We start from the raw sequence: 19,933 nt of genomic DNA, 5'->3' as shown, positions 1-19,933 counted from the left end.
AATAGAAGCTGAATCACACTGGCAAAGCTGAACCAAATGTGGGCTATTCCTTAAATCCTTATGTTGATTCTTCAGCAAAGGACATTTTAGTATGGGCAAGGTACCATTTAAGGAAATCACTTTCAGGACAAAAGTCCAGATTCACTCTCCATAAGACCACTGGTCTGAAATGATGTTGGGTTAATGACTCTCCTATGGCCATGTGCCTAGTGGGAAAGTGTGACCCAGCTCCTTGGGTAGAAGAAGGATGTAACTTTATGAAGCAGGACTCACATGTTTCATTTTCAAAGGATTAAAGGGTGATTAGAGCTCTCAGTATTGCATAAGCAGAAAAAGAAGCGGTTGGATTGTGTCATTGGAAAACTTTGTCATCAAAAATATATGAGAGTAAAATGTATAGCATACACAAACAGTTGGAACTTTTTCAGGTTTATGAAAATTTCAAAGTTCTTAGAGTTTATTTTGAATTTCCCTCCTCCCTGGTTCTGTTTAATTAATTAAAATAAGCACTGTGCAGAGTCCTCGGTGATAGTATTCCAAGACTGAAATTCACAAGTGCCATTTCCGACTGCACCTCATCTTGCTTGTGACAAACAGGAGACTTGGTTTTTTTTGTTGTTTTTTTTTTTTCCTAAAATGAAAAGAAAGAAAAATACCTTCACTGCCAAACCCAAACACTGGTATAAATATTTATTTGGAGAAATAAATGAATGTAGACACAGAGAAGTCAAATCTTAGTAAATAAACTAACTTGATCCTATTTTGTTTTAATCTTTCCTAAGAGCCAGAAAAAGCCATGAGGTTTTAGTGAAAGCAGCACAAGCCGAATTTGATATGGGGATAGGGTTTAGTGTGGCCATACTGTAGTAAATTATTAACTGCTGTGGTCAGACAATACTGCGAACAAAAAGTGGTAAATTATCTTGTAGCTTGCATTAAAAAAATAAAGAAATTATTTCAGATGTATTGATTCAAACTCCACTGATTATATAATGCTTTTGACTCCTTACATGAAAAATAACTGAACTGTTTTATAAATGGGGTCTAGCAACTTAAGGCAAGCATAAGTGTTTATTGAGAAGAGAAAACCCCTCTATCTCATTTTTGAATTTAGGACATTATATATGTCATAGGTAGATACTGCAGTATGACAACTATTTTATCTTATACAAAATTTAAAATTGAAAAATGCTAATATGTATCTAAAAGCTTGTCATTTCAAGAGTTGTTCGAGGATTTTTGAAGAGGCTATGGTGACAGCAAAATGAATGTAATTATATCCCTATTTTATGATCAGTGTCTACAGTATATGAAAATTGAACTCCGTTGCTTCTCCATGTGGAAATCTACTGTGTAAAATATTTAAATTTAAACTTCTTTTTGAAACTTTACTCATGCTCCCCCCCCCAAAAAAATGTAAATATAACTTCTTACAGACCCCCTCTGGTCATCAGGCTGAACCTTTAGGTTTGCTTCTCTGATAAGCCTCCATTTCACAAGCTTAACTTTCCTCTTCATCTTCCAGTAGAAATTAATCTGCAGGAAGGGCAGAACAAAGAGGGAGCGACTTCTTTGGGTTGAAGACAAAAATTACCATCATACACACTTTTGTAGAGTGGGCTGTTTATTAGAAATAAGCATGCAGGCTAAATATGAAAGCCTACCTCAATGAAAAGAAGGAGTTTTTCTTCTGGAATGAAAAGCAGAGCGTATGTCTAGGATAAGAGTGAATGAACAAATGGGAAAAATGACAAACAATCCTGAAATAGCAAAGGATTGTTATCAAAGAAACAGACTCTGCCAGTCGTGAAAAGTGGTGCAGAGGGAGCTTCCGGCGGCAGGAGACTCCTTTTGTAAGGGCCTCTGACCAACGGCGCATTGCCTCAGAAATGTGGGTTTACTCCATCACTCCCTTATATCCTGGCTCTGCCACACAAGGGAGATAAACAAAAGAAGTTTAATGCTACATGCTTCTAGTAGCCAAAGATTGATTGGAAATCCCTCGAAAATGACCCGTCTGATAAGGTCATGGTTCCTGGAATAAGCAATTAAGTACTAAATAAACACATCTTAGGGATTCATAACATGCACTGAATGACATCGATTGTAGTAATCTAGTAAATGACCTCGCAATTGTATTCAGCAATAAGCGTATGAGTGCTTTATCGTGCCCATGGCAGACTATCGAGTGATGTATTTTATCTTGCAGTACCAATGATGCTCACCTTTTGACTCAATTAAGTGTGTGTGTGAACAGGGATAAATTGGTGATTTAACACCATTCTGGGGTTCCCTGAGCTAACTGCCTTGAAAGCAGTGTATTCGCCAAGTATGGCCAGAGGGAGCCGGAGCGCGATCTTGTGAAACTGGCCGTCACTGGGAAGATTGCCTCTGCTTGTCTCTTGACAGGAAGTCATCCTCAAAAGGGCTGCGGATCTGGTGGAGGCGCTCTACGGAATGCCACACAACAACCAGGTGAGTGGCCCGGGGCCTCGGACCTGCGTGGGCCTTCACGTTCCGTGGAGGAGCGCAGAGTCCTCAGTGTGTTGAGGAAGGGCCAAGAAGATGAAAGCCACTTGCATGAGTTCAGGGCCATCCTGACGTAACGCGTCAGGCTAATCAGTGCTTCTCTCCTGTTTTGTACTTCTTTTATGGCCTTTTCTGTGGAATCATTTTCCTCAGGAGAAAAGGTACTCCATTTAAAGTGAATCTTCCGCGGGAGCATGCTTCATAATTGAGGAAGAGAGTTACTGATGTTTTATTTTATTCCTCTCAGGTTTTCAAGCAAATTTAGGAGGAAAGGGGGGGGTTAATTTCTTCTCCTAAAACGCATAATAAGACCTGAATATAATTGTCTGCTTCTATTCACGGAGCGAGTCCCCATATAGGATTCACATTGCTCTGGAAACGAGGAGTCTGAGCAATCATTCACTCTTTCTTTTGTGTCCCTTGAATCAGTGTCCAGGGGACAGAGTTCCATGAACAGTCAGGGACACAAGGAGTCATCTACAACCCGGCCTTAACTTTAACAGGGAGAGGAAAAGCTGCCTCTGCGTCTGTGTGTGTGTGTGACGGGGGCAGGGGGTTCCTGTGTGTTACTGGCCACGAAGGGAAACCCCACGCTGTCCTACGCAGTGAGGCAGTGTGGAAGGACGGCTAAGACAGTGGCCCTTCGAAGTCAGACAAACAAGGTTATGCAGCCCAGCTGTGTCCTTACACAGGCAAGTGTCCTTAAATGTGAGCGCTTCACCTCTCTCTGTGCCTCAGTTCCCCCATGTGTACTATGGGCCCAACGATGATGTCACTTGTCCCAGCTTTGCTCCAGGTTTGCTGAGTGGTGTGGAAGTTAACGCCCTGAGCACTGAGTCTGGCATAGAATAAACACTGGAAAGGATGGTTTTCCTGGGAGGATGACTAGGCGTCGCTAAAGGGGATATTCCTTTTACTTTGCAGGAGATTATTTTGAAGAGAGCAGCTGATATCGCGGAGGCCCTGTACAGTGTCCCCCGCAACCACAGCCAGCTCCCGGCCCTCACCAACACCTCGGTCCACGCAGGGATGATGGGCGTTAACTCCTTCAGTGGACAGCTGGCTGTGAACGTCTCCGAGGCATCGCAGGCCACCAACCAGGGTCAGGAACCTGCCCTCCTCCCTCTCCATGGCCCTGCCCCTTCCCAACCTCAGGCTTTGTCATGCTCCCGTCCGGCCTCCAGACCCCGCCATTTATTTGACACAAAACAGTTGTTATTTAAAAACATTTTCTTTTCCCAAAGGGGGTATTCCTAGTTTGTATCAGACACTGCTGTGGATTCGGGGGGATAGCTGTCACACCTGGCAGTGCTCTTGGAGGCTGGGAAGGACGCATGCACTTAGCCTCCTCTCCATTTGACTTTTCACCGTAAACCATGAATGACAGATCGCCAAGAGGGCTGGAATTAAAGTTCTGAGGGGCCAAAGCACATCATCCTCGCCCAGGGAATAGGAACCTGTTAACTCCAGGGTACATCTCTTAGATTGGGATTTATTTCTGCTCCAAAATGATAATTTATAGGCCCTGCATTGCCACTTCTCACGGCCCCGCTAAGTATTTATGATCTCCTAAGAAATGTGTGTTTTGCTCGCTTCCCATTTTAATCACAGAGCTAGTGCCACCAGCCCACACCCATGAATCACCCGGCCCCTTCCCTCTGGGATGCGGCGATGGGGCAAGAACCAGAGACCTTCCTGTCCCCGAGCCTTCCCGGATTGTCACCCTCATGCCCAGCTTTGCCCCCACCCCTCAGGTTTCACCCGCAACTCAAGCAGCGTGTCCCCACATGGGTACGTGCCGAGCACCACCCCGCAGCAGACCAACTATAACTCCGTCAGCACGAGCATGAATGGATACGGCACGGCCGCCATGTCCAATCTGGGCGGCTCCCCAACTTTCCTCAACGGCTCAGCTGCCAACTCGCCCTATGCCAGTGAGTAGATCTGTGTGTCCTGCATTTCTGTGTGCTTCTGCTCCAAGAACTGGGCATCGTGTGGTGTGGCCCACCATGCAGGTCTCCTCAATCTGAGGACCCCCACCCAGGTGAAGCTAGGAAAGACGTCATTTGTCTCCTGCAGAAATCTCTGCCCCCCACCCCCTCTTCAACTTCCTCAACCCAAGGTCTCCCTTGTTGTCAGAATTTGGCTAAAACCCAAAGCAGCAGTAGGATGTCATCACCAGAACCCAGGTTTCAAGTTGGAATGGAGATGGGTTTGACCCTATCTTCTCCCAGTTCCCAATTGGCAGCCTTCTGCAAGTTCTCTCCTCTCCAAGCCTCAGTTTGCTCATCTGTATAATGGAGAGGGAACTAACACCCACCCCATACAGTTGTGAGACTTTGAAAAATTTATGCATGGAATGAGCTTGTCCTGATGCCTGATCCACAAGAGACCGAGTCAGGAAATCTCATCAGGATGTTGGAAGGAAGGATGGTAAGAGAAGCAGCTAGTGCAGCATCAGCATAAGCTAAGACTTAACATCTCTCCCTTTAGGAATAGGACTCCTTTGATGTTGTTGTTTTAATGCTTGAAATTTTTTCCCCTTTTTGCTTGATATGTACTAGGAAACAAACAACAGCAACAACAGGAAACAACAACAAAAATTTTATTTTTTCCAAAAAACTGGCAAGATAAAAAAAACACATACACATTTTTTTAAAATTTATGTCTGTATGTATGTACGTATTTATTTATTTATTTATTTTGGTTGTCTTGTCCTTGCCTTAAAAAAGCTTAGCTTCAAGAATTTCGGTACGAAGGTGAGGTTGCATCTAAAGACATCTTTACATATAAAATGTCCCGGGTTTTATCTGTATAATCTCTCCATCTCCCTCTGAGGATTTGTACATAGATAACCAAGTTCATCTTAGATAGTGTGGATAACTCTTCTGTTTTATAAAATGAGGCCGAACTCTTAGACATCTGTGGAATGATAGAAGATGTGTTGTTAAATGAAAGAACGCTCATGATTTTTTTTTTTAAAGAAGAGTCTTGGCTTAAAGAACCTAAAAACCATGCAGTCTCTGATAGTGGAAATGTGGAGTGCTCTAATCTTTTGAAAGAGGAAAGATCATTCTTGGCCTTTGAGAGAGAGGTTATTTCTGAAAGTAACACTTAGGGCCTTTTACTTTCTTGGTGAATTTTTAACGCTCAGTGTGTGCTAAATTTTATATTTCCACTTTATCTGTTCAGAATCAGCAGCTTTGTGAATGTTTAAAATTCCCCCAAATAATCTGCATACATCATGTCTGCCTGCTGGAACCAGTTTCAGGATTTTGATTCATTGAAAGATTGTTTCTCATAGATCTATCATTTCAGTGTTCTGCCATCTACTCAATCAGAAAATGTTTCCATCATGACCTGAAAATTAAAAGGTGGCATTCTTAATTAAATCAATAAACTAATTGCTATATGGTAGCAATTCAATTTAGGGGCTGGGATTGCTGTCTTCGCAAGCCCGTGCAGACGCCCAGCAACTTCAGCCTGAGATTGCATCTGTCAGACTGTGAAACTTCCAACATTTAATTTCCATTAATTGATTTCCTCAGTGCTCACAAATATAGTATTAAATTCTCAAATAGGTTCTCAGATGGGACGGTTTTATCTGCATAAATGCAAATAAAACAATAAACACAAAGCCCAGCTGATTTGAATTTTTGCCTCCATAATATTTAATTATTCATAAACCACTCATGTTGAAAAATTCCGAACAGAATAAAAAATAAAATAAGACATTGCGCTGGTGAACACACTTTGTGGTGTGGTGGCTGATAACTAATAATGTTATAACAAATGGAGCTGTTTGACTATATTTCACCCTTTCCTCTGCTAACCACCCCCCTCAAACTCCCCACCTCTAAATACACATAATGATCGCATTTGCCAACGAGATTAATTGCCTTCCTCAGTGAACCAGCAGGATTTCAAGTCTACGAATATTTAAAAATCAAACCTCCAGTGCAGGAGTTTTGCAATTTAAATGGGTGTTATTATTGAGCGTATTTTCACATTTACAAATCCTAAGAGATGTATAAAAATGCTGGCCTCATTAAAAGAAAAAGTACCGTGTAGAACATGTTTGTGAAAACTCTGAGGATGGCGGCCTGGGGTTCTGCTCCGTCAAGCATCCAGCGCCTTTAGATTGTGTTAGTGCTAAGCACTGATTCCACGGGGTCATTTCCCCCTGATGGCAACTGCCGCCCAGACCCGTTCTCCACTTCCCTCTTTCCACAGCCAGGAGGCCGAGGGAAGCCAGCCCCCTCCCCAGAGTCTAGACCCTGGTGGTTCATGGGAAGGGGGCCTCTTCCCCTGGTGATTGGTTTCTTTTGCAGGGGAGTGTAGTGGAGAAGACACGGGATTTGGATCTGGTTCCTAGCTTCACCACATTCCGGCTCTGGACCTCGGGCGGGCAGGGCACTGAACTATTTCTGAGTCTCACTTTGCTCGGCTTGCTCAGGTGTAAAAAGGATGTAATAGGTCCCCACTTGAGGTCGCTTGGACAGTGACATAAGATGAAAAAGACATGAAGGTTCCTGGGAATGATAAAGCCACATGTAATGTTTATTACATCATGGGAAAAATCATCCAGTGGCAGGAAGAACTTAGAATTTAAATAGAATGCTTGAAAATTTCTGGGCAGGATCCATACATTTCCTGAGGAAATGGAGGAAATAGAAGGTGAGTGTATGAAAATACTGGTCTTGAGTGGAGAGGACTCACTGTGTGTGAAAGCTCTGTCTCCTGAAGCAACTATGAGATTATTAGCAACTAACAAAATAGGAATGGCCAGGCTGAAGGGACCATGGTCGGTAGAGGACGTGCAGCCACAAAACCCATGTCTCCAAGCAACTAGGTTCTCCCCCTCCATGAATTGCCAAAATTCCATCATTGACAATCCACATCCCCACTCCTACTACATGGGGAGCCTTTACACAAGGCTCCTGTCCTACTGCTCGTTAATTCACAAGCATTCATGTGCGGCTCCATGGGAGATAGAGAGTTTGGAACTTTGGCTTGTCGTTCTTTTGTTATCCGCAAATATTGCTTGTGGCAATCTGTCTATCCACCTGGCCTCCTCCCTACCTAGATCTGTGTGTGTGAAGCATTCAGGCACAGTTGTGTCCTTCAGGAACTCATAGCTTCATGGGCGGAACAGGGACACATACACACTGCCTTCTGCCAGTGCTTTAAGTTGGATTCCTGGCATTCCCTTCAAACTACCCTTCTTCCTCACACCTCTCATCCCATCACTGACCACACTGTCTCAGGATGGCCTCCTCCTGGGCCTCATATTCCCAGCATCTTTGCTAGAACCTTAGACCCCTTTAGACCCCATCTGGAATGCTTCCTTTGACACCTCCTCCATGAAGACTTCCTTGGTTCTCTTCCCTGCCTCTGCAGAGCTCATGCTCATGTCCTGCTCAATGACAATGCCTTTGTCATTATTTTGTGCTACCTTATCCCTTATAAGAGCACTTTTGTTCCATGGCCTGGGAGCCCCAGTGCCTTGCACATTGCCTGGCATGTAGAAGACACAGAAGATCACCACCAACAAAAGGTAGCTGGTGCTGAGTACCAAGTGATGAAAGCAGATGAGATTCCAAGAGTTTAGGGAAGGCTCATGCTGGCAGGGAGGCCCGAGCAGGGTGGCTAGGTGAAGGGCAGAGCTGAGCTGCCTCATCTCAGCACACCAGGAGAGATGCTGATTTCTCCTTTCCCATTGCCCCACCCAGTTGTGCCATCCAGCCCCACCATGGCCTCCTCCACAAGCCTCCCCTCCAACTGCAGCAGCTCCTCGGGCATCTTCTCCTTCTCACCAGCCAACATGGTCTCCGCGGTGAAACAGAAGAGTGCTTTTGCGCCAGTCGTCAGACCCCAGACCTCCCCGCCTCCCACCTGCACCAGCACCAATGGGAACAGCCTGCAAGGTAAGCCCCACCCAAGCCAATAGGATGCCCTGACTTCACCCTCCTAGGGCCTGAAGCAGATAGGTCACTAGTGCGAGGGATCAGCCTCAGGCTGGCCTGCTTCTTTCTGCCCTCCTTTTGTTTGTTCCTCTGTGTTCATTCTCATTGGCCCCTGGCCCCACACACCCCTTCTCTGCTGGAGTTGTCTGAGCTGTCCTCTTCCCAACTCCAGCAATTCTGCTCAGGTCCAGGATTTGCTTAAGAATACTATTTCCACCTACTAATATCATCATTTCTCTTTTCTCCTCTTCCATTCCCTGTGGTCGCCATAATCAGACCAGTCTTTTGTGGACTCTAGCAAGTTCTCCACTGCAGGGTCTCTCCCGGGACTGGCCTTCTCCTGAAGTAGGTCACTCAACCTTCCCTTCCTGTTGCCTGTGTCAGAGTGAACGTGTGTGGGACTGATTATGGGGAGTGGGTGAGCCATGGCCTGACCAGAACCCTGAGGTTAGAGCATTGTACACCAAAGGCCCCAAGACGGATGGCTGGGAACCAGAAACCCTAGATGGTTACCAGAGTATTCTGGTTCATATTAAAATTGTTCAATTTTGGTCCCCATCATGGAGTATGGAAAATAAGAGTCACCAAGAATTATTGAGGTGACCTCTCTACTCATTGAGGAAAAAGAACCCCACCCTTTTAAAAACAGGGCTACTACATCTCAAATTTTTCTCTTGTGCTAGCACTGTTGACCTACACAAGCTCATTCCTCTCTCACAGCAGGACTGTGTGCTCTGGGCTTTCGAAGCCCCTACTTTACAGATGAGAAAACTCAAGGTCAGGGAGGTTATGAAATTGTTTGACTTCCGGCAGTAGCGTGTGGTGGGAGCTGGCTTCAAACTCAGGCTCAAAACTTCATCTCCTCCTTCCGTCTCCCAAGCACTGCATTACTTAGAGGGGGTAAAAAAGATGCACCCAGGATTCCCAAGGTAGCTGGCAGGGAAATAAGATCAATAGAATAATCAGCTACCATTTATTTAGCCCTGAACCGTGTGTCAGGCGCTGTGCTCAGCAGTGAGCATGTTTTCTCGTATTTAATCCCCACCACCTCCTGGTGAAATATGAGGACGTTATGATCTCCATTGTACAGATGATAACGCTGAAGCGCCAGGAGAGGAAATACCTGCCTATAGGCATTGCCCCTAAATGGGGAAGATGAATGCAAACCTCACAGGGTCTGTGCCCCGAGCTTGTAGCTCGGGGCTACACGGCTCCCCACAGTGCCTTCCCGCAGTGGTCATCATGCCACCCTCACTGATGGAGGTCAGCCACGAGAGGGGTCAGGAGGCCGGCATACCCACCTGGAATCGCTCAGCCCTGTCTCTTATGTATATGTGTGTTATGTATTGTATGTTATATATGATGTATGTTATTTATACAGAGCACACATGTACTCTGACTGGATGCTTTACTTGCTATAATCTTACATTAATTCTTCCAAAGACCCTATGAAGTCAGTACCATTCCCTTTATAGAGATGGGTGAATTCAGGCCCAGTTTGCTCAGGGTCACATAGCTAGTACTGATAGAGCCAAAATTGAACCCAAACTGCATGATTCTGGAACCTGAGCTCCTAATGACTCTGACTTTCTGACTCCACACAGGCTCAGCTAAACATTCTTCAGAAACCTGCTGGCAAATCTGGCCAGCACAGCCAAAGTCATGCCCGGAATAATATGCTGGTGGCCCTCCCTTGAACAGCATTGGGAAAGCCATCTCAAAGGGCAGAGGAAGATAATCTGAGCTACATTTCAGGCAACAGTCCTCACAAGGGGTCACGCCCACCGACACAGAGGGGAGCCACCCATTCGTACACATCTCAGACATTTTTAGCTGAAAATAATGCTTTGTCACCCTCAGTACACCTCTGGCTGGCCTACTCAGGATATAATGCTTAAGTGAATCTGACTTATAATGGGTTTAAATGAGGATAAAACCTATGGAAACAGAAATCTGCCATTCTTGAGTTGCCTATCACAACCTTCGTTAAGACATAGATTTCATATCAAAGTAAGATAGAAAGGGGTTTGGAATCAGCAGCTGAGAGGTGGGGCTTGAGAAGCAAAGGCCCGCAGCTCTTGGGAAGTCCACAGCCGGATCCCTGGCCTGTGGCGACTTAAGCAGGCAGCCCTTCTGCGAGGCCCCGCATCTCTGCCTGCGTGTGCACCAAGGAGAGATCAGGAAGGGACTGAAAACAGGGACTCAGCCCAGACAGTAGAATGTCCTGGGTTTAGAGAACATCCGGTGGGGTGTGTGTGTATGTGTGTGTGTGTGTGTGTGTGTGTGTGTGTGTGTGTGTATGCACGTGCATGAGCGTCTGTGTGCAGGGGCTCTTAAGTAATAATGAAATGGCTTCAAGACAGGGACTCATGCAAAATTTGTTCATTTGTCACCCGGCATTTCTAACCCAAGTCTGCACAGGTTCCAAAAGTACAGAGGCTGTTCCCCCATATTCTGCTTAGCAGCAGGATCGCCATCTCTCCATCACATCTCTCACACACAGCTGCACAGTGGGGACAGTTCAAGGTGAAATTCAGGGACACGCTTTGTGCTGGATTTGCTGTCGTGGATGACATTGCCCTTACCTTCTGTTTGAGCATGTGTCCAGGAGAGTCTTTCTGCTGGTTTTTGTTTTTCCAATACCATCATGGACCAAACAGCTGTGGAGGGGTGTCAGGGGAGGAGGTTTGAATAGAGAAATTCAAGTCGAATTAACTGACACCGCTTTCCTTGAAGCTGTCCTGTCTCTCTTCCTGCCACTCTCACCAGGCAGGGCCCACACACCTAGGATTGCCCTTTGGCCCTCTGTATATCATCCCTGCTGCTCAGAGTGCACTATACAATTGCTTCTGGGGGGCTCCTGCCTGAGACTTTGGGGTTCCCCTGAAGAAAGGAACATTGGGACAAGGGGCTCCTAGAATGACCTCATCATTAGTCTTCTACATTCTGCTTGTCTATGGAGAAAGTATATGGGAGGTTTATAGAATGGCAGGGTGCGGGGGGACCTCCTCCTTCTGCGCCTCATTGTTACAGTGGTTTCGTTTGGACCCACCTAGTTCAGAACTGGGACTATTAAGACAGGGCAAGTGACAGAGGAGGAGCTGGTTAAGCAAATGGACTGTATAAATAAGATCAGAGGTGACGCTTTTAGGCTGTTTGAGGGTTTTAAAGACCTGTGTACCTCCAGCTGCCCTTCTCCTGATAGTACATCACTCTGGGTCTTTTTAGCCAGCTCCTTAAAGACCTTTTACCCCAGGGGCCCCATCTTGGCCTCCTCTAGTGATTGCATGTACGTTTATTCCCCAACAAACACCCCATTGCAATCTCACATAATGGTGATGGCATTGGTCACAAGCTACTAACATAGGAGGGCTTGTTCCCAGCCAGGCTTCTGCATCATCTCATTCCCAACCACCCTTGATGTAGGCTGCTCCCCGTTCTATAGAGGCAGATACTGAGCCTTTGAGCTAAGGTGGCTCAGCCAGGGTTACACAGCTAGCAAACTGGGAGAGCCTGGGGTTAAAACCCGGTGGACTGATACTGTGTAAGCCCCTATGCTCTACAGTCATACTGTTGTGAAGTCACTGGGTCAGGCCCTGGTGGACTTCAAAATCCTGGCCTTCAAATCTTTGCTGTGTTCAAGGAAACACAGCACCACAGTAAAGTACACAGATCTGTCTGGGAGAGGCTGGGCACCCACCTGAGGAAGTTCAGAGGAGGGAAGGTTCAGGGGGAACTCAGAACAGCCTTATGGAGAAGGCTGCCATCGAGCTGGACCTTGGATGAAAGGCAAGGGGGATTCAGGCAGAGAGAGATGGGGAGGGAGGGCGTTTGAAGCAGATGATTAAAGATGATGGGAGCCACAGAGTCACGTGCAATAACCAGCAGGCCATTTGGCATGCTGGGGCATGGAGGCCAAGGAGTGGGGATGAGGTTCAGTGAGGAGGTCCTTATGTGGAAGTCATAAATTCCATTCTTTCCAGGTGTATTATAATTCACAATTTCTCCTGTGGTCCCAACAGCCTTTCTCTCCCCAAACCTTGGACAAATTACCACATGGCTGAGAAATTTTTTTTTTTTTAGGATAAAACAACTCTTATCTCAGCACTTCTGGAGTCTCACAGATAAGCTATTAAAAAATCTAAATTCTGTGGTCAAACAAATGTAAAAAATGGTGCTTACTGAATCCCAGTCTTGGAGAGCCACAACACAGCTAAGTTTTTTAAAAGCTCTGAGATAGACATCCTGCAGTTAAACAAACAAACAAATGAACAAAAAGAGTATTCCATTGAGTTCTCTAAATTTATTCGCCCAGAGAACCCTTTTCTGAATGTTAAGACCAATTAACATCCCATGAAAAACTTTTGAAACTGTGGCTATATTTTGGATTTAAAAAGAAAATGCTGAGACCTCTTCTTCCATTCCCATCTAGGTAAAGTCAGTGATAAACCCTGATGCTGACTCCCCAGGTGTGTCTATTTTCATAGGTCAAAGACTTGAGTGACCCACTCTGCCCAGATATTGTCCTGGAGACGTCCTCTCCCTTCTCCAAAGGCTTATGCCCCCTAGAGCATGGATTCTATGCAATTTCAGGCCTCAGAGGACTTCATTAATCAAGAGAGAGGCAGCCCCAAGGAGGCTGTCAGCATGCCATTGGACTCCCCCACAGTGTAGTGATTTTAAACCCTAGCCATGTCCTGGACAGTCCCTGCAATGAAAAATTAAAAACAAAAGACCAGAGTGATTTCACAGACACTGTACCCACACACTGTTGTTGTTGTTGTTGTTGTTTTCTCACCTTGTTGGAGCTCAGGCTGCCTGGCCCCACCCGACTCTCGATATCATGTAGTCCAGCGGCGATCTCATGGAGTTGTCTTTTCTCTGTGCACATGTTCAATTTGTGCAAGATCTCTCCCCCCACCCCCACCCCATTCTGTTCCCGATTAGCTCATAATTCTTACACACATGGTGGTTTGAGGAAGACCACATTCCATCCTCTCACTCCAAACTCTCCCAGCTCTGCAAAACTTTACATTTTGTCTTTGTTCTTATCAAAATGTGAAAACCATAATGCCAAATGCATGGCCTTTTGAACCAATAGTTTTCTGACCTCCTGTCAGAGAACGTAATCCCCCAGCTGCCGGCGAAAATGGCGGAGCCACCTCGGTCTTACGATGTCTTGTGATGTTTGGCATGTGTTGCTCTTTGAGAGTGTTGTGTCCTCATGGAAATCTTCATGGCCCCCACTTGGGCAAGTCAGTGTGCCAGCAGCATTTCTGGAACATTCCAAGCCTCAGACACCCATCCCTCTCACCCACATAAGTAATCTTGAGGATTGCAGCACAGATACAAGAAAAACAGCTCCTAAAAACCCAGGAGCTTCCCTGCAATCATGCCGGGAATCATGCAGGGAATACTTTATAAAAAGTCCTCTTTAGAGGTAGAGCAACTCAGACTCTGCAATCAGAATTCTTTTCCTAAAACTTATTTATCATTAAGTGCTCTGCGTCTAGAGTTTAGGAAGTCACAGATGAGACTCAAGGAGCTGTGACCCCGATTTAATATGTGGAGTTTGGGGTGTAGGTACAAATGAGATCCCATGGTTTCCATTGGACTCTAAGAGAAGTCTGAGGGCCAACAAAGGCAAGGTAGGAAAGTGTGAGCAGACCAAAACTGCCCGCTGGGTACCCTCAGTTATGTCTGTTGGCTTGTTTTTAATTTTAATCATTTGCTAGGATGTATAAACTGGGCTCTTTTGCATTTTAAAAAATTCACCTCTCCATCTTCTCCTGCAAGAATTCAGAAGAGCTGGTGGTTGTGAGCAGGCATTTCTGCACAGCAGCTTTGGGGGAGCCCCCTCCATCCCTATTGGTGCATTTTGCTCACTTACGTTCCCAGTCCACGCTCCAGGGGCATTGGAATTTGGGACCCCTATATTCCAGATTAAGAAGCGCTGTTAGCTATGGACTAGCACATCAGTGAGCTTTGCTTTATAACTTTTAATGGGGCCCAAGTGGAGGTTTAATTTAATTAATCAAGCACATGATTCAGGTACAATACACTGCTAGATTTTTTTTTCCCCCTGCCCATCCAGAATTAACATTTTTTTTTCCTGGCCATCCAGAACTAAAAAACAAAAATCCCTGATGTTGTCAGGGCCCAATTAATAAATGTTGGCCTGTCCCACTGACCAAATTAGCAGGAAGTTTGTCAGTTCTCCGTTTTGCATCCTGCGGATGCAGCCTGAGCTGCCTGGCTGGACCATGGGGGTTGCCCTTTAATGCCATGCTCACAAAGTGGGTTTGGGTGGAGGGCAAAACTAGGACTTGGTTCTCTTGCCAGAGCTTTGGAACTCCTGCAGAAAGGCCTGTCTTCCATAAGGGTGCTCTTACCCACCTCTGGCCTAGATGAAAGATCCTTAGGGAGGCAGAGCCATGCAGAGCTGTCACTGTGCAGAGACCCCTTCCCCTCACCACTCAACTCCCTTGCCTCTGGGGTTGCAGCATTTTGAATTCTCCTGTTAAGGCTTGGGTTAAAAGTCTGAGCTCCTCGTTTTAGTCAGATCTAGGGCTCACTTGAATCTTAGGGGGACTGCTTTTCCAACTGATCCCGAATCTTTGGGGGTTTAAGTTGGTCTGCATTTGGCAAGAGACACTTCCTGTTTCTAAGAAAAATGGCTTATGAGGGCTTACGAAAAAGACTCCAGGAGCTTTTGGACTGCAAAACGGCTCTTGCAAAACAACATTTGGATGATTTACGTGTACATGAATCAGAAACATGTGGATTAAATTTCCCTGTGAATACAGATGGGTTTAAAAATTAACGGAAAAAGTGTTTGGCAAAATACATTTTTTTAATTGAATTTAAAATGTTGGGGGTGGGGGAAGGGACACCGGAGGCTGCGGGGCTCAGGGCCTCACCTAGCCTCCCTATGTGGGCAACAGGTTTGTGATAGTTGGGGTTTGCTTAAAAACAGGCACATTCTTCCAGACATGAGATTTGGGACACGCAGAGGGCCACTTCCTAGTGTCAGTCATCACTGACAAGAACATCAGTTTAAATTTAGAATTAACAATGAGGAGAAAGCACAGACTTTCTCTCTCCTCTTTGGAAGCAAAGATGGCTGCCTCTTGCTATTAATGGACGCATCGCTCATATAATTCAAACGCTATACCGTCTTAACTTTCTCACAGACATCCCTCCATTCCTCATGCTCATCATGTGAAGTATGCTGTGGGAGGTGATGCTTATTTGATAGAGAGGAAACACAGCCCAGAGACATCAAACAGCTACCATGAGGTCACACAGTTTAACAGCAGAAGGGATGGATTAAAAGTCATAGCAGCTAACCTCTATGCGGTCTTTACTGGGAACTAACTCTGGGCCAAGCACTTCACACAGGTTATTTTATTTAACTCTCCCAACAACCCTAAAAATGTCACTGCTCTTACAAACATCCTGAACTGCATTTTCTAGCTGAGGAGGCAGAGGCTCAAAGAAACAAGTAACTACCTAGGGGGGTGAAGGGGCGGGGAGGGGGGAGCAGCCTACTCAGAAAGCAGGAAAGCGGAGGTAGAAGGCTGGCCTATCGGATTCCCTGCTTTTCTAAATACCACTGCATACGGCCTCCGAACTCAGAACACTTTGAAAGATTTTTTGATTACCCCAGGATCTTACCCCAGCTTTCCTAGGCTATAATTTTCTAGGAATGTGGTCAGACCCTTCCAGAATCTTGAGTGAAGCCATAGTATAGGGGACACCCTTCAGTTCCATGCAAACGTGCCTTCCCTCCCCTGCCTTCCCCAGCTTCATTTGCCCCCCCAAATAAGGTCTACGGTGGCTGGCCCTTGCTTCTCCCGGACATGACGACGGACATGAAGGCATTCAGCTTGCTGCCCCAGTACCCCGACTTTGTGCACACACAGAACACTGAGCCACGGGTTTTTTCTGTAGTTGGGATGAACCAATTTTCTTTTCTTTTCTTTTCTTTTTTTTTTTTTCAACTTTATATTATGGAAGTGAAGGGGAGGGGGAAAAAAGTGACAAATTGAAAATTCTCACTATTCTGCAAGGTTTGGGGCCATAACTTTCCCAGCGGTATTCAAACTATGCAACTTTCCAGTTATGTTTCAAAATTGAAATCAGACTTGGAGGATGTTTAGCCTCTTCTGTTCTGTTAAAGACACATACACAGACTGATAGATTAGTATTCTTAATAAAGTACATGTACATTTTATAACAAAAACTTACTCCGGGGGAGATGGGAGCACATTTGTGACTAATATTCAACCAACATAATGGTGTGTGGGTGTTTTTTCCCATCTCCCCCCCCCCCCCCAAGTGAGAAGTTTGGATGCAAAACCATTGACTTTTGTCTTCTCTTTCCACAGCGATATCTGGCATGATTGTTCCTCCCATGTGAAAGCATTGCCTTGAAGAATTTTATTAATGAAGAGGTTGGATTCTGCTACAGAGAGTAATCTGATACAAGTCCCCGAGTGGAACTTTTAACTCAGGCCTTTTTAAGAGGAATCACAGTAACTGCAGATTTTTAAACAAACAATATCACCGACCTTGCAAATACAGAAGTTGGAAAGGATCTGCAAGTGCAGAGTGTTGGTTAAAAATTGTACCTCCCAAGTATTGGGGGGATATATTTATTCTGTGTTGTTGATAAAAGCAAATCCACTTTTTCTTTCTCTTTCTTTCTTTCTTTTTTTTTTTTAAGCTTAACTCTGCAATCATTTGTCTTTTATAAACCATAAAGCTGTATACAAGGGACACTATAAATAAGACTCCATGTTTTAATTTATGATGTTTTTAAAGCTGTGTAAAGGGAGAATGAAGTGGTGATATTTACAAAAAAGTCAAAAAAGAAAAAAAAAAGGAAAAAAAGAAAAAAAGAAGAAGAAGAAAAAAAAAAAAGCTTGTATGGGACAGAATAGGAATGCCAGTTAGATTTTTTAGAAAACTAAGGGTCGGCTTTTGCGCCTTAAAGCATATCAAATGGTAGTTAGCTCAGACAGTGCATTTTCAATATCTAACTTAACATGCCATCCCTTAGCAGTGCAAGCTTATTTATCTCTTTTGTATTGTTGTCTTAAGTAACTGTGTAAATAAATGCAGCCTGGAAAGTTAAAAAGTGATGTAAGTGATCACATTTTCCCCTTCTACTCCAAAATCCAGTGCCTCTAGACAGATTGTTAAAACTGCATATTTAAACCCGATATCATTCTCTCTTTCACTTGTGTCAACTTCTTCTGAAGCCAACGGCCTCTCGAGAGCTTGATGGCACACCTACTGTGTGCGAATCTCCTAGGAGACTTCATGGAACAGGGTCCAGGCACAGAGTTCCACATTCTGCCCTCCAGTTACCAAGCCAAAATCCCACTTTCACGCCGCCATTTGCAAGTTCTAGTAGAGTGTACTCATCCTAAATGCTGACTTCCTACCAATCCTCCCAAAGCGGACAAAAGCAACATGGCGGGAAGCTCAGATTTCCCGTTTGAGATAACGCGCCTCTATCGGTGACCCTTACCGTTTGTAACATAATAGATTAGAGCGACAGGTTAAGTGCTTTGGAATTAAGAGTAAAAGGAAAACTGGGAGAAAGGAGAAGAAGGTTGAGAGCTCCGACATGTAGTTTTCTGTTCTATGGAATTTTTTGCTCTCACCATCTGGGAAGTGTTCTTAAAAGTAAGAATAAATAGCAAAGAAGCAGCAAAGCTCTGAGGATGCATTTGCCTGATATTTTTTCCTTTGCTGTTGTGTTTTTGTATGTAGTTATAAATACTGTAGATTTTTTGTGATTTTTGCCAAAGTCGTTGTTCTATTTATACATTTTAATGTCTTAAGACAGTTTTTCAATATCACAAAAAGATTTTACTGCATATTTTGCAAAGAAAAAAAAGCTCACTACCTGTAGCTTGCACATACTTGCAAAGTTAATTAAAAGGCTTTTTGTTTTAAAGGGGATTTTTGTAAAATATCCATATAAATAATGTATTTATCTTTGGAATTTGTACATTGCTTTCCCCTTCTTCCTTTTCCTCCCACTCCCAGTTTATTTTATTGTGTATGTTTGCTATGTGAAAAGTGCGTATTTGTTTGGTCACCTACAGTTGTATTAGCTGTTTCAATGTGATTTTTAAACATTTCATTTATAGTTATTTTTAGTTTTGTTTTAAACCATGCTTCAATTTTTTTTATTTCCACCCAAAAGCCATTGTTTATTTTTGTATTATTTGTAAGTTAAGAAGTTTTTTCCAATATATGGCAAAAAAAAAAAAAAATAGTAGCATATTATTCTTGTAGCATTTAGTTCTGTAGATTAAAAAAAAATGTATCCTTTGCTTTGGAAGCTTACAAAAAAAAAAAAAAAACCCTAATGCTGTTTTACTCTATTAATATGCATGGAATCTCTCCCTTTGGAGTGACGCATTTTGTGCATTAAATTTGGGGGAGAAACTTCATAGAAATCAATGAACATACTTTCTTTCTTAAGTCTGCTTGTATATTTCCTCTGTCTTTCACATAAATATAAACCAGCAGATTGGATGCCTTAACAATGCAAATCATATTCATTTCACTTGTACATTGTAACTGTGCACCAGAACTGTCAGTCATCACTAACATTCTAAGAAAAAAGAAAAAGAAAAAAGAAAAAAAAAAAAACAAAGAAATGGAAAAGCACAAAAGAACTGTTTTGTTACCTTAAGACAATGTAACTTTTTCTAGTAGAGCAAGAAATTTACAACAATGCTGCAACTGTGCATGCCCCCATATGGATTTTGCAATGGTTTTCACTAGACTGTCAGAGTGCGATTTTTATGGGTTGGGGGGGTGGGGGAGGGGAATTGTGGGAGGGAAGGGAGGGGAGGAAGGCTGATTTTTCAAGGTGAGAAATAATAATAATGATGATTAATAATAATAAAAAAAACTGGAAAATGTAAGCAAGGTGGACGCATTGCTTCTCGGTACTCAGAAAGGTTGTCTGAATTCGTGTGGTAAGCGCTGGCCTGAAGATGTATACAATTTAAAGCCATATTTTGTCTGGTGAGCCCCTTAACTGTTTGTGAAGGAATGGTCAGCCGGCGAGGAGTCCGGCTCAGACCCTGACAATAAACGCCACCCGTCTGTCAGCCATGTATAGTGGTTAGAACTTTTCTGGAAAGTCCAAAGAGCCTTTAAAATATGTAGAATTTGTGTTCTGTCGCCTCTATTTATATTGATTAGATGAAAAGATGTTCTGGCCCTCTGACCCTCTTTCTTCTACACAAAACTTCTACAAGTAAAAGATGTTCCCCTAAATACAGAATATGGCTTTAAGAAGAAAATGAAACAGAGAATTAAGATTTCAGTTTTGGGGGAAAAATACAGCTTCTGGATGACTGGATTGCCTGACATGCCCTGGCCTCACATTGTACTAGGATGCAGCT

General features: G+C 44.1%; 1 protein-coding gene across 9 annotated transcripts in view; it reads left to right on the top strand.

The window, feature by feature from the left end:
* The window catches only part of EBF1 (EBF transcription factor 1), a 385,140-nt gene extending 365,811 nt beyond the window's left edge, over positions 1-19,329 (top strand). For 5 of the 9 annotated variants that reach the window (XM_059417265.1, XM_059417264.1, XM_059417263.1 and 2 more), the window contains exons 12-17: positions 2,410-2,475; positions 3,454-3,631; positions 4,284-4,463; positions 8,262-8,456; positions 8,772-8,840; positions 16,886-19,329. In XM_059417265.1, coding sequence (XP_059273248.1) covers positions 2,410-2,475; positions 3,454-3,631; positions 4,284-4,463; positions 8,262-8,456; positions 8,772-8,839 — 687 coding nt within the window. In that variant the 3' untranslated portion in view covers position 8,840; positions 16,886-19,329. The remainder of the gene's footprint in view (positions 1-2,409; positions 2,476-3,453; positions 3,632-4,283; positions 4,464-8,261; positions 8,457-8,771; positions 8,841-16,885) is intronic. The other 4 variants (XM_059417271.1, XM_059417269.1, XM_059417268.1 and 1 more) reach the window with 1 other exon arrangement.
* The last annotated feature ends 604 nt before the right edge of the window (positions 19,330-19,933 follow it).

The sequence above is a fragment of the Mustela nigripes genome, chromosome 12, assembly GCF_022355385.1.
Source record: "Mustela nigripes isolate SB6536 chromosome 12, MUSNIG.SB6536, whole genome shotgun sequence".
Taxonomy (NCBI): Eukaryota; Metazoa; Chordata; class Mammalia; order Carnivora; family Mustelidae; genus Mustela; species Mustela nigripes.
Note: the sequence above shows the minus strand (reverse complement) of the source record. Positions and strands in the feature narration are given on the sequence as shown.